Source organism: Anolis carolinensis, chromosome 1 (assembly GCF_035594765.1).
Source record: "Anolis carolinensis isolate JA03-04 chromosome 1, rAnoCar3.1.pri, whole genome shotgun sequence".
Taxonomy (NCBI): Eukaryota; Metazoa; Chordata; class Lepidosauria; order Squamata; family Dactyloidae; genus Anolis; species Anolis carolinensis.
The window spans coordinates 313,533,629-313,548,978 of NC_085841.1; the positions used below are offsets into that span (position 1 = coordinate 313,533,629).

The 15,350-nt window shown below is 38.6% G+C and overlaps 1 protein-coding gene across 1 annotated transcript in view; it reads right to left on the bottom strand.

The window, feature by feature from the left end:
* Nucleotides 1-3,527: 3,527 nt before the first annotated feature.
* spint1 (serine peptidase inhibitor, Kunitz type 1) overlaps nt 3,528-15,350 on the bottom strand; it is a 41,708-nt gene continuing 29,885 nt past the window's right edge. Inside the window, exons 4-10 of the mRNA XM_008116851.3 lie at nt 14,047-14,217; nt 12,405-12,431; nt 11,962-12,087; nt 11,402-11,452; nt 10,193-10,363; nt 8,660-8,716; nt 3,528-5,970 (exon numbers count right to left, since the gene is read on the bottom strand). Coding sequence (XP_008115058.2) covers nt 5,762-5,970; nt 8,660-8,716; nt 10,193-10,363; nt 11,402-11,452; nt 11,962-12,087; nt 12,405-12,431; nt 14,047-14,217 — 812 coding nt within the window. The 3' untranslated portion in view covers nt 3,528-5,761. The remainder of the gene's footprint in view (nt 5,971-8,659; nt 8,717-10,192; nt 10,364-11,401; nt 11,453-11,961; nt 12,088-12,404; nt 12,432-14,046; nt 14,218-15,350) is intronic.

Sequence of the window (15,350 nt, forward strand, 5' to 3'; positions counted from 1 at the left end):
GGTTCACACCATCATACTGCCCCCAGCTGCTGTGGAAGCAGACAGGAGTCCTGACCATCTACTGGTGCCAAATCCAGTTGGCACCATCGAACAGCCCCCCTTACCGTCCCTTCCCATTATTTTTCTCACGTCAGTCAGCAGGGGCAACCTGGGTGCTGCCAATCGCTGGTCTCCTGGAGTGGCAAAGACTAGTGCACAGAGCAACAAGGGAAGGGAGGAAGGGGGAGTAGGAAAGGAGAAATTGGACCCCCCCCCCCATCACTCCAGGTGACGAGCAACAGGCAGGACCTATGCCGCACTTAGTGGTTACCATGACAAAGAGAAAGGGAGGGGATGGTGAGTGCCACCTGAGCCCAGGGAACATGGGGCAGTTTTGTCAACAGTTGCATCCAGTTCCATCTGTTTACATGGGTCCAAAGTTGCAGGGTGCTCCAGACGCTAGGAGCAACCCGTGACTTTGGTTAAGGCAGTTCAAGGTTGCATTAAGCAGCTTTGGAATTGATTTGGCCAGCCTTTGTGCTAAGTGGTCAGTGTAGATGTGCCCCAGGACATTTTAAAAGCAGCTGAGAAAATGGAACAGCAGAGAATTAACCAAAGCTATACCTGTCAGTTAGGGATAGTTGTTAAGGTAAGCACATGTCTTACATGAGTGTTTCCTAGACATTTTGTTGATCAGACCTTCCCCTTAGGTATAGTACTGACCTTCCTCTTTCTCTTTCCTTTCCCATTCTCTTTCCTTCAGTAGTTGAAAAGCTCTCATTTGCTTTACATATTTTCAGGGGCTTCTCTTTAAACCCAGAATGACAAGAGTGCAGTCCAATGCATGTCTCTTCAGAAGCAGTCAGACTTTTGCTAAGTCAATATATAGATAGGCTTGTCCTCATATGCTTTTCAGACTATCTGGCCTACCAATAAGGATTTTGTTCCTATAACAGCCTGTTCTCATTCTCTACTGTCTCTAATGGTGGGGCAACAATCCATGTAAAAGGTACTTTTTTGAAGGAAAAAAACAACAACAAAGTAACCCATGAACACTTCTAAAAGGGTGGTCCTTTGTTAGAGTCTGTTGCAGCAAGAACAATGAAGAATCTTGAGACACCTTAAACACAAATCAAATTTGTTAGCAATTTATTAAGGCTCACATTTTTTGTACATGCCACACACTTCATTAGATGCATGACAAAGTTCTAGTTTAGATTCACACGAGGCAGTTAATTCTAGTCTACAGTTTATTTATAGCCCTTAAGATGCTAGATATACTAATATATGTGACTGATAATGTCTGTTTGAGAACCTCATTCTTTAAACAGGCTGAACTGGTGTTACGAGTATCACCAAATTTATTGGGACTCTTTGTAGTTTCTCCTTTGAGGGTAGATCAATACGACACTCTACCTACAACACTCTCTCTCTTACCATAAGCATACACTAGTTTGAATACTTTTTCCGGGTCGCTGATTCTAGCAGTCTTTCATTCAAGGTAAAAGATATTCAGATGTGGTTCAGATGCCCCACCATTAAAATGATCAGTTATCTTCTGTAAGTGTGCCTGGTGTCTGTTTTGAGTGCCTACCTTGACTGAGTTGAGTCTCTTAATACAGTCTGACAAAGGCTGCACCTACATTGTAGAATTAATTCAATTTGATGCTACTTTAACTATCATGGCTCAATGTCATGGAATCATGGCAATGGGAGTTGCAGTTTTACAAGGTATTTAGCCTTCTCTGCCCAAGGCTGCTGGTGTCTCATCAAACTACAACCTATAGCATTGAGCCATGGAAGTTAGTCAAATTGCATTAACTTACTGGTATAGACACCCCCAAAGTCACAATGATTTACAGTGTCTTACAAAGAGGACAGACAGCTGAAAAAAGCTCTGAAGCTATGTAATATACCGCAGGAAGAAGGTTTGCAGAGTCCTATCATACCATATTCCATGTGCCCTAGTCTAAAAAATCATCTTACACTCCAGTATGTACGTCTTCAACCTTTATCCCCTGAAAATAGGTTTAAGAGACACTAAAGCTATGCAGGCCTTAGGTTAAAAATATCGTGTAGCTGTCTCGCTCTTCCGGTTCCTTGTAGCTTTAGGAAGAGTACTATGATCTCATTCTTTCCTTTGTTTACAAAGTTACGCTCACTTGTCATCGGAAAATTAGAGCAAAAAGCAGAACTTGTCTTCAAGAATCATACCTGCACCAAAAGGAGGGAAAAGGTTTCCCCCCACTTATTTTTGGAAAAACACTGAAGTGTGTCAGAACTAAAACAGTGTCATGCAGGTCTTGCTTTTAAGTACCACTTTTGAGTCCTCAAGCTATTTGTAATGTATGCTTCCCTAGGGAATGTGCAACTATCACTTGATCTTACAGAGACATTAATATCTGTTGGCACTTTTTCTTTTCCCTGAAGACATATTGTCCAGATTCTTCTGGGGACGAGACTATCTAACCTTCCATAATCATTGCTATCAAGCAGGGTTGGGAATCAAGCAATTATCCTGCGTATTAACTACAACTCCCAGTATATCTCAGCTAAGGGTGCTAGAACTTGCAGCCAAGCATCTGGAGGATTGTATTATTCCCATTCCACCCTTAAAGAGAATCCAGTAATTCTTTGCAGGGAATGTTATTTCTTTGTAATGCTCTGATGTCCAGATCCACACCAATGAAGAGTGTTGCTGCCATAAGTATGTCCATGAATTTCATAGGATTTTCTTAGTCAAAGAATACTCAGAAGTGATTATACCAGTTCCGTCCTTTGAAATATAGCTTACATACAATGGTATTTGTGGGTGTCTCTCATCCAAATACTAATGTGTATTACAACCCTGCTTTTACTCAGATCTATTGCAACTAAAATAATACTTATTATCAGCATCATCTATTTACAGGGCACTTTATTACTAGAACAATGGGCCCTGTTCAATCTAAAGTATGTGTATTGACATACATACACAGAAGGAATGATAAAATATAAAACTAGACAACACACTCATAATCATCATGGGTTATGAGCAGAGTTATACCATCATACTTTCCCTACTCTCATCTGATTTGAGAAGATAAGCAGGGTTGTGCCTATTTGCCTTGGATGGAAGGTAATCCGGAATTTTCAGGTAAACGTAGGGAAAAAAACCCCCCTCGCTTAGAGACATTTTGGCCAATCTGAGTTGACAGGATTGGGCAACATGGACCAATGGTCTGCCTCAGTATAATTCAGTGTCCTGTTGAAGTGTGAATTTTGTTGGGTTTTCTCATTGTTCCAAATGAGCCTGTTTAGCAGACCTGGTTTCAGGCTACGCCCTTCTCTTGAGTCTGAATGCAGAGAAATGATCTCCAACCAGTATCTTAATTGCTACCTAGTTGAAAAGCAATGCTGAACCCGCCATTTGTACTGCTGTGTGACTAATAATGTTGTCTTTATGAAAGGACTTCCTTTCCCCATGGCATTTGCACAGCAATTCACCTCACCATTTTTAGGCTGCTGAGAGTCCTGGATTACAAAAAAAGAGCCAATTTTTAAGGAAGTTAGGTACAAAGAACATATTTTATTAAAATTTACTGAAGGAAAGAAATCTAGACTTTGAGGGCTCAGAGAGCAATGAAGGATTTGGGAGGGGGCAGAAGGGTAAAACAAACAAGATACATAAAATAATCTGCCAGTTTTAGGCACAATTTAAAGGCACAGTTGCAAATTTCACTATTACCTTCCTCACTCCATTTTGCCACTTCTCTGAGTTCACTTTGGCAGTTCCACAATTAGATATCTGGACCTTGCAAACAGATGGTAGCTGTTAAACCCAACCAGTAATGATTTACATCCAAGTAAAAAATCCTTATATACGAGATATATATATATATACACATGCGCACACACAAAATAAAATCACATACAGCCACCTCAAAAGGGTGAAATACAGAAGCATTTTCTGCTCTGTCCCTCTTACCTTTGTAATGGAGAGAATTTCCAAAGCAGATAGAGCTATGTACATTTCCATTCAGATAAGGCTTTGCATTGACTTCAGAGGAAAACCTTCCATCTGGTCCAGTTTCAAAAGCATCATTAAAGGCAAGTCCATTCATACAACTCTGACAGCAATGAAAATAGAACCCTAGCAGCCACTGCTGCAAATAGAAGCTAGCCATGGGCAACCTCCCAACCTTAAAAAGAGCATCCATGTGGTCATCAAGACAGTTCAGCAGTCACATAGGAACCTTTCCACAAGAACCTGGAAGTTACCACATGAGTCTAGGATAAGCGTAGGGTGAGGGGACAAAATAAATGTCTGGGTTATGTAGAGCACCCAGTGTTCAGGAAAAAAACAAACATTTTTTTGGTATAATTTCCAGAATCTGTCAGCCAATTGGCTATACTAACCAGAGCATTCTGGGAACTACAGTCCAAACATATATTTTCTGAACTCTAACGGAGTACCAGCATTTGATATATCCTTGTGCAAGCTTCCTGTTAGACATCTGATAAATATACATTCCATATGGGCCCACCACATGCCTGAAGCAGCCCCTACATCCATATGTTTGGGCCTGTGTGAGCAGGACACTGGTGGAAGAGGCTGGAGGGAAGTTACCACAAGACTCAATCAAACCCAGGCAGTGGAAGGGGAAAAGAAATTTCTGTGGGATCTGCAGTGTCAAGACAGAAAAATGCTTACACACACAGCTTCTTACATTCTTTGTACTAATATTGAGGACTGATCATAATGGGGAAGCTGGAAATATGCTCTTCTTTTAGTTCATCCCTGTTAATTTTGGGCTTGGTTTTTACTTCCTTTATATTGCTCCTAAGAAACAGTTTCATGGGTCCTTCCTTCCGAAATTCTTTTGAAAACTGACTTTTGTAGAGAAATTCTGACATAGCATTACATTAATAAAAGGATATGTTGGATTTTACATAGTTGAGGGCAGCAAGGAAGTTACAATTCTACAAGATTCACTGTACATTCATAGAAAAGCTGAGAATAATAGAACATTATTTTTACAGTCACATTTTGGTTCTAAAAATAAATACATACAGTTGCAACACTCAGGCCACTAAACTACTACTTATTTAACTTCAAAAGCAGAAACGCAATTTTGGTGGTAGAGGTAGAACGGGGAATAGCACAATGAAGAAGAGAACAGACGCAAATCCTAATTCCCAATAATTTGTGGAAATGCTTCGTGGGTTAAAACTAAAGTTAAACCCAATGATCATAATATAATGTTCTATTTATTCCACTGTGTCATTATTTCATAACTGAGAAGCTTGGTATTTAAGGTGCATTCGTTTGCCACTATAGGCAGTAGAAAAACTAGGACAATCTCAAATGTTTGACTGCCATGTGCAAGCTCACATGGATGAAGCTACTCAAGAGGTATCACTTGCTTGAACCACTTTGTTCTTTAATTTAAGATCACTGCTTTATGAGAAGAGTCAACATTTATATAACGAAAAACAAAGAAATGTAGACTTCAATAGATTTGTGGGACAATAGAAAATCCATGGAAAATCAAACCATGGTTCCTTCAATAACTACAGAAAGTCCTTATATTTCAAGCAATTTCCCCTCCCTTTGAAAAACTAAGAAAAACACCAATGAACGGTCATTAGTATATGCTCAGAATGGGAAAGGTGAAGAGAATAATTTTGTCATTACTCTTCTGCAACAGTTGTCACAAATCCAAGATAACTGATATGACTTGTATCACCAAAACTAATACAGTTGTCTCCACTCCCAATTGTGATGGGCAGCTCTTCAGAATCAAATGGGCTTTGTGGTGCTGTTGTAGACCAGATGCTCCGTGTCCTCTGTAGTGGAGAGAACAGAAGAAAGTGTGGAGTTGGCTGCCGTAGATGGCTGGCGTCGCCGTCGGTATGATTTTCTGTTCTTCAGGAAGAAGTAGCTAAGAATTGCAAGTACTATCAGGATGCACACACAAAGTAGCACTGCAATGGCCACTTCGAAAGAGCCTGTGACAGATGAAAATAATAATAGTTTAAGCAAACCAGCAATCTCAGTAACAAAACACAAGGGAATACTGTCGAAAGAATGCACTTATATTCACTGGGGTTTGGGACACAGGACCCCCATAAAAGTGGAGGGGAAAATAAATATAAAATTGTTGGTATTTTAATTTAAGAGAAAATCTCCCTAGTAATTTCTAGGTCCTCCAGCATGAATTTATGGTCAACTTTCACAGTGACTTCTAGTTCAATGATGATGAACCTTTTAGAGATTGAGTGCCCAAACTCGGAGGGGCTGCACTTGGGGGTGGGGCACAGGAGTGAGTGAGCAAGGGGGTGGCGGCATATGTGCCAGGGTTTTTGCCACCATTGCTCTAGGTTTTACAGTAGAGGATTTTAGTCAGAGAGTCGCACTAGAGGAATTAGAGATTACTAGAGAGCACATTTCAATCAAATCTGTGAAAAATCCATAAAAGCTCAATCTACAAATGTGGATATCTAAGAGTATACCAAAACCTGAAGCAGTATAAGATTTGAGGCAAACCTGTTTACATATCTGTTTACCTGTTTACATAATTAGAATTTCTTCGCAGATAGTTAAGAAATGTCTAGTCGAACTCTAAAGCACTGGGAGATTTCAGCAAAATAAAGTATATACAGTAGAGTTTCACTTATCCAAGCTAAACAGGCCAGCAGAAGCTTGGATAAGCGAATATCTTGGATAATGAGGGATTAAGGAAAAGCCTATTAAACATCAAATTAGGTTATGATTTTACAAATTAAGCACCAAAATATCACGATATATTGAAAACATTGACTACAAAAATGGCTTGAATAATCCAGAGGCTTGGATAAGCGAGGCTTGGATGAGTGAGACTCTACTGTAATTAGTCATTCTCTACTGTGCATACTTTTGTTTTGCTGCTATTCCAATTTAGTGGTGAAATAAGGCCTAAAATGTACTACAGCTGTTCAGTAAGTGGACTTTTTGTAATGCCACTGGCAAATATATTGCTGGGTCCAGAGACTGCAGATCATGAGGAAAGGGTTTGTAATATTTTAACTTGGAAGACTACAAGTCGACATCCTTGGATATTAAGAACTCATAAATTTCTAAACACTTAATATCATACACATGGGATATCTTATACCAGAAAAATCACAGCAATTCTGTCATCAAAATCATGGGGAAGAGCAACAGAGAACTCTAAGGAGTAATTTACTGCGAGAATGAAATATTTTCCCCAATGAACTTATATGACCATTTTCAATTTCATATCTATAGTCACTTGAATTCTAAAAATTCTGAAATAGTTAAGCAGGCATTAATTACAGAAAATATTATCCAGCAATAAAGCATAATTGCCATCTATTTGTTGCCTGCTATTTCATTCAAATTCAACAAACTCTGTTTAATACATGAACCATGCTTTTCCTAAAAACAAGCCAACTCCAGAACACAAATTATAAAGCTGGCTTATATGTCTTTTAATGGTCTATGTATTTTAATTGTGAATACCCTGCCGCGAACTGCGGAAAGGCAGGTAAGAAATTATTAGTATTGTTTCAACAAATCATACAATTACTGTAACTGCAGTTTAATGTTTGGATGTTAAGATGAAATATAGTTTATCCTAAAATGTGTGAACCCAGAGAGAGTCATACTAAACAACAACAACAACCTGATTTAGATACCGCCCTATCTCCCCAAAGGGACAATGACATTTTTGTCATGCTAAACCATGGCTTATAGGAATATCTTAGTATAGCCCTACTCTCAGTGATATCATGTCTGAATTTTACTCAGAAGAATGAAACAAAAAGCCAGATTAGTTTTATACAGTTCATAAATCTCCAACCTATACATGTTTACTCAAAATAAAACCCCAATGAGCAGAATGGGAATTCCTGCCAATTCTGTAATTGCATGTATAATCAATGCAGGGTAATCTCCACTGAATTACTTCTGCCTTGACTGATGCTGTGGACTTATAGAACGAACTATCTCAAGAAAACAACAACTTTCAGCTTTGATTTCAGGTTTGACTGGAATAATTGATGTTTGATTTCTATTGTGCTCATATGCGCAGATGAATTACCGGTAATTAGATTTAACTATGGCCCTGGTGGCACAGTGTATTAAAGTGCTGAGCTGCTGAACTTGCGGACCAAAACGTCCCAGGTTCAAATCCCGGGAGCAGAATGAGCACCTGCTGTTAGCCCCAGCTCCTGCCAACCCCTAGCAGTTCGAAAACATGCAGATGTGAGTAGATCAATAGGTACCGCTCCGGTGGGAAGGTAACAGCGCTCCATGCAGTCATGCCGGCCACATGACCTGGAGATGTCTATGGACAACGGCGGATCTTCGGCTTAGAAATGGAGATGAGCACCAACCCCCAGAGTCGGATACGACTGGACATAACGTCAGGGGAAACCTTTATGGTAACTATTTTATGTGAACAATGCATTTCTAAAAAAAAAAAAAACAGACTATAGTAATGGAAAACATTCAACTCTGCTTCGCCACTCCTATTTTGTTAAGAACAGAAATGCTTCACTCCCTTTAGGCACAAATGTCATGATTTCCCTCTACAAACCCAAATCCCTTTCTCCTAAAAACAAAGGAAGCTTAGAAATAAAAGGCCAAGAAGGGAGAAACCAAAGAGAGTAACAGAATGATTTTTCAGTTACATACTTAAACCTGAGTGCTGATATTCATAGCTGCTCCATCTCCGGCCAATCAAATCAGCCTCTGCAAGAGAACAAATGAATAGACAAATCATGAATGAGTACATTCAAAGAGACATCTTCATATTACCAAAGAATCTGGTAATGCAAAGTGACAAGAAAGTGGTGGTCAGAGCATACCCTGAAGGGACTCAATTTTCTTCAGAATTCAAAGAGGGGGTCATGAAATATCCACGGCATTGCTGAAATAGACTGTGTTAAACACCAACTACTTGAGATCTCTTAGCATTAATGATACAAGCACCAATGCATCCACTCAAAAAAGTACTCATAACTGTCATCTTAGGGTTGTACCAATTCAGCACATAGATGGAGAAATCACATCAATGAATGGCTCAGCAGAGAGCCAGCATGTCAAGGACACAAGTCCTAGTCTTGCTTTATTTTGTACTTAGTCCTTTTCTCCACAAAGAGAGTCCCCCCCCCTTTTAAACAAGGAAATAACATTTTAATATGCAGTGTCCAACCAGCATCCTAACATGTCCTGTCCCAACAGAATGGTCCTATGCACTGTTTTTAACCAGGGCAGAAGAGTTTATTTGTCACCATCCCTTTATATAAGGACTATGTATCTTTCTGCCCTGCTTCAGTCCTGCCATTTCTAGTTAAAGAACCCAAAAGCAAATGACATGTTTGATGGAGCAAAGGGGTGACAGAAACTAAGGTACATAGCACTTTAACATGCAATTACTAAAACGCAAGAGAAGAAATTGGTTCATTGGAACTTCAGTAAGCATGCCACCCCTTGAAATCATCCAAGCTCTCAAGCTGGGATTGCTGGGTAGGAGATGTTCTGGGGAGCCTAATTCAGAACCTGACTCTAGCCAGAAGCCAATGGGATTCAGCTCCACAGACCACTGGACTACCTTTGCATTAATCTCCCATAATGTTTATAATCATACAGTAGGAGTACTAGCCTGGCTCAGCTCATGACTCTTTCTTGTGACAGAAATGGGAATCCCTAAAGAAATCTGAAGGCAGGCAATAAGCACCATTAAACCCAGGGCAAGCCTTCTATGTAGAAGAGCAAGGCAATGGTCTCAGGCAGAAGAACAATTTCCTTGATATTTTTTTCAATGGAACAGAGATTTATATGTAATTCATATAGTCTGCATTGTGTCCCCTAAACCAGTGTTTTTAAAACTCTGCTCCTCCAGGTGTTTTGGACTTCAGCTCCCAGAAATTCAGTTGATAGGAATAGTGGAGGAGCAGAGTATGAGAAACTCCACCCTAAACTAACCTCCCATCCTGAAGCATTGTGGAGAACACAATTTCTTATCATCTGTAGTGAACCAAGAACCATCATGTCATCTTTACCCATTTCAAAGCCTATCCAGATGGTAAAAATATACATGATCCTGGACCAATGAGCCACATTTTGCAGATCTGATTCCCCAGGTGCTAATAAATTACATTTGACAGTGTGTTCAGAATGAGAGCAGACGGTGTTTTAAGCCTCACTTAAAGTTGTTTTACTTACTTGTGACACCCTCACAGGATTTCATGCATGCCTCCTCATTTTCAAAGTTATTCTTGTTGCCGTCACAGCCTCCATAAGTGAAACGATCACATGCTTCAGTAAATGGGTTGTAATACCAACGAAGTATACTATCTTCACACGATCCCGTCTCTGGCATATCCACACAGTGAGCTGCGAAAAGAGAATACACGAAGTAAAAATTATGGTTGGAATTCCAGTTAATATTACCTCATATCTGACTGAAAGCAACGGCACAATACAAGATCTCAAGGAGTCTGAAAAATGGGCCTGCAACCTATTTTGCACAGTAATAAGTTATATTTTATAAAGTAGCTGCTGTTTACTTTGTTTCACTTAAAAATTGTTTTACATAATTAAAGATTGCCAAATGACCAGAGTAGTTAACATAAAGATAAACCTTGTCCATCATTGTTAAAAGTTAGAGGAACTGGTTTCAAAAACATAGCCAGTATCATTGTTTCATAAAAGGCAAGATTCAGGAGCCTGCTTAAAAAAAAATCAACTTTTACATCTTCTCGAATATACAACTAAGACAACTGATGAAACATTTGACTATACAATTACTCAATCCTCCTTAAATCTAATCTGAGGAGCATAACTTCATTCAAACAAAACTTCCAACTGAATTTCAGTTGCCTTCTTCAACTGAATTTCAATTACCTTCTTTTATAGAGTAGAGTCTCACTTATCCAACATAAATGGGCCGGCAGAACGTTGGATAAGCGAATATGTTGGATAATAAGGAGGGATCAAGGAAAAGTCTATTAAACATCAAATTAGGTTATGATTTTACAAATTAAGCACCAAAACATCATATTACACAACAAATGTGACAGAAAAAGTAGTTCAATACGCAGTAATGTTATGTAGTAATTACTGTATTTACGAATTTAGCACCAAAATATCACGATGTATTGAAAACATTGACTACAAAAATGCGTGGATAATCCAGAACGTTGGATAAGCGAGTGTTGGATAAGTGAGACTCTACTGTATTTGAGGAGGTATAAAAATAGATTTTTTTAAAAGCAAGCTCATGAACCTTGCCTTTTATGTAGCAATGAAACTAATGTTTTTGAAACCAATTACTATAACTTCTAACAATGAGTGGCATGACATATTTTTTTAAAAAAGCATGTGACAATTAGCCCTTTTGTCCCTAATATTACCAATTCATACGTGACCTACCCTGGCTGGAAGTAACATTGATCCTGCGTAGTTTGTTGAATCCTTGAATATCTGCAAAAAAACAAGGGAAAGTTGTTGCTTTACAAGGATTTTTAATGAAGTGGGCAGATCCCTGGATGACAAAAAGTCTTCTCCAGGTCATTGCTGACTGTCATTTTGTTAAGTCCTCATCTTTACCTCCTCCACCCATTTTCCTTTTATAATAAAGACTCAAGTTTGAAAAAAGAACACTATTTTGGGCTACAGCTCCTAGATTCTCTCAACCAGCACAGACAATGGCTTGGCATATTTGGGGATGTTGTACTCCAAAATAACTTTTCCAAGCTCCATGCAAGTGTATGTATGCAGCTATGGAACCACCATTCCAGTGTCCATTCTCAATAGCAATGGTCTGCTGGGATCAGCAGAGCTACTTGCCAGTAATTGTGACCTTCAATCCATTTTACTCAAGATACTAGAATCAGTGACCCTCTGTATACAAAACAGGCAATTCTGCAGCAAGTCTATGGACTTTTCTCATAACTCAGACCCATTTTTAAGACAAATGTTCATCTGCTTACACGAATCACAGAACTTCTCATCTGATCCATCTGGGCAATCTGCTGTTTCATCACATTCCAGGAAGCCATCGATGCAGCAGTCCTCACTACATTGGAAATCGAAGGGCCGGCAGTTTTGATTGCACACTGTATGAGGAAAAATAGATGTATTCTTCAAGTTACCAGCAAAAACAAAGTATCTTTTGATGAGATTTTCTTTTGGATCAATGTTCTTGAGAAATAGAAGACAGAGTAATAGGTCACAAACAGCAGATTAGTGACTACACCAAGAAAAGCAGCACAGAGAAAAGCCAAGTGCTTCCCAAAACCATGAAAGTTAAATCTTTTCAATACTGCACACAGAAAGTAAGAGACCAATCAGAAAAATTTACTAAAAAGCCACAAGTAAGCAAGAAATGAAAAAGAGAGAAGAAATGACCACAGAAATGTACAGAATTTTCTACCTGGTTCTTGCCGTTTTTCTATAGCTCCTGGAAAAAAAGAGACTATTGTAAGACTACATTGCTTTGGGATATCAATTCTACAATTATCGTTTCTGATCTAGGAAATCAATAAATATTGAGAAAAAAATTAAAACGCAGGCAGAAATAGAATACATTATCAGTACACCTTATTCAGAATTCCAAAATCCAATGTACTCCAATATCCAAACTTATCCACATGGGTGACTGAGATAGAGACACCTTTGCTTTCTGGTGTTTCAATGTATCCACACTTTGTTTCATGCACATGATTACTAATATTACCTTCAGGCTATACATAAAAGATATCATAATATTATGTCTTTATTTATATCCCACTTTTCTCCCTCAACGGAACCCAAAGGGGCTTACAACATTATATAAAAGACAATACAAAACAACACACATATGTGAAACAACAAACTATATAAACAAATTTACAATAATAAATAAACATACTTAAAACATTGATTAAACATATATTACTTTTGTATTTAGACTTGAGTCCCAGTTTTCTACTGCCCTTGGAGACTAGGACGCGAAACAATGACTTCAAACTACAGGAAAGGAGATTCCACCTGAACATTAGGAAGGACTTTCTAACTGTGAGAGCTGTTCAGCAGTGGATCTCTCTGCTCTGGAGTGTGGTGGAGGCTCCTTCTTTGGAGGCTTTTAAACAAAGGCTGGATGGCCATCTGTCAGTGGTGCTTTGAATGTAATTTTCCTGCTTCTTAACAGGGGCTGGACTTGATGGTCCATGAGGTCTCTTCCAACTCTATGATTCTATGATCCTACATCTCTCATTATGTATGTATATGCAAATATTCTAAAACCATTAAAAAAACCTGAAATAAGGAACACCAGGTTCTGAATATTTCAGATAGAGGACACTCAATCTGTATTCCTATACTAGAAGAACTGTAGAAACACAGAAGTCAAACATGTTTATTAAAATGACTTTCCAAAATATTATCCCTAAATTATTGAAACAGGAAACCATCCTTTTTGTTCTATGGTGTCAACTGTTCCTAACTCTGCTGCCTTGCAGGTATGCAGGACCTAAGCAGGACTGAGAATCCTTCAGGCCCAAGTGCTGTTAGGATGGGATTCCAAACACTCCTTATCATCAGCTATGAAGGCTCATGGGAATTGCAGAGATGCCCCATTCCTTTCCATGCCCATGAACTAGCTTGGAAGTAAAACAATACTAATAATGATGTTATCTTGTGATGTATTATTCCTTGGGTAACAATGTTACCAATATTATTCTTTGCAAAAAGTAATACGACATTTTGCTATGACATTACATTTAGATGTAATAAATAAGGTTTACTTGCAGCTTTCAAAATCTTCCCATATTAAAGGAATCTGGGAAAGCACTTTTTTAAACGTAAAATGTAACATGTCCTTAACAGATAACATAACTTATCCTTTATAAAAACAAGCAAGCAACATTCGAAACTCTGTGAGGGATTATAAATTTTATCATTCTCAGCAAGCATCAATTTGTACCTCTTGTCAATACCTGGTAGTTACCCATCCAAATTTCACTCTACCGATAAAGTGATAAAGTATCTTCAAATTATTCTCTAAAGCCCATTTATTTTCTGAACAACATACCAACCTTGGACATTCTTGCAAGCAAGTTTACACTCCTCTTCTCTCAGGTAATTGTTCTTGTTAGGCCTGCAGCCCCCAAAGATAAACGTCTGACACTCCTGGGTTGCTGGATTGTAATACCAGCGAGGGAATGAACCGCGACACCGACCCACCTTATAAGGAGTCAAACAGTGCTCTGGGAATAAAAAATAAAAATGGTACATGACTGCACAATACACATGATGGCAGGAAAAACACTGCTTATAAAGCTGCTTCAAAATCAGTTGGCTTCAAAATGGGAATAAGAGTTCAGTCAGCCTTTTAAACTTCAATCTCACTTCCAAAGAAATTTTGAAATAATTTGCATAAAACATTAAAAATCCAGCATAAAACAAAGCTATACAAATGGGCAAAACAATTATTTATAAAATCACCTAATGCAGTGGTTCCCGACCTGTGGGTCCCCAGATGTTTTGGCCTTCAACTCCCAGAAATTCTAACAGCTGGTAAACTGGCTGGGAGTTAAATGTCTCTTTAATCCAATATGTTCCACAAACACTTCAACAAGACTAGAACCACTAACCTAATGCACAAGAAGCCATTTCCCTTCTTGCCTAAGAGTGAATATTGTAACAGCAGTGAATATGAGACCATTAAAACTAATCCAGGAAAATAAATATCCTTCTCCAGATACCAAGAAGGTTTCAAAAATATTATTTTAGAGAGAACATTCCACAGTAATTATAGAGACCCCTCCAAAAGACACATTTTGTCTATATCCTCTCCACATCTCATGGAAGCAGGCATAGAGAGGTTCTTAATGTTAAAACTTGTGTAAGGTTGTGTAAAGTTAAAAAAACAGAAAAAGAGGGCCACCATCAGTTGTTCTGTGCATTTTAATGCCCGAGACTCCGCCTTCCCTGTTTTTGTACACTACCGGCACTCAAGCTGTGCAAAACTTTGTAAATCAAAACCAAAACTTTGATAGATGGAGGGGTCCGCAAAGCAACCACTTATTTAAAAGACTTATACTGCCTTCCCTTACATCATTCAACACAACTTTCAAAAAATAAACAGAAACATAAGGCAAGGCACTGTAGGAAATCAACTGAGGCCTCTTGTTTCTTTTTGAAATTGTGGAAGGAAAGAACATGGAGAAACTGAATCCTAAGAAACATCTATGTTCCTTCTGCCCCACACCATTCTTATCCATTTTAAAAGTGAAATGTCTATGGGGCTTGGAGAACAGAATAAGGACAAGAGGTCCTTGGCAAAATTTCAGTCTTAGAAAAACATGTAACTTGTTGTCAGTGAATTGTGACATTTTCC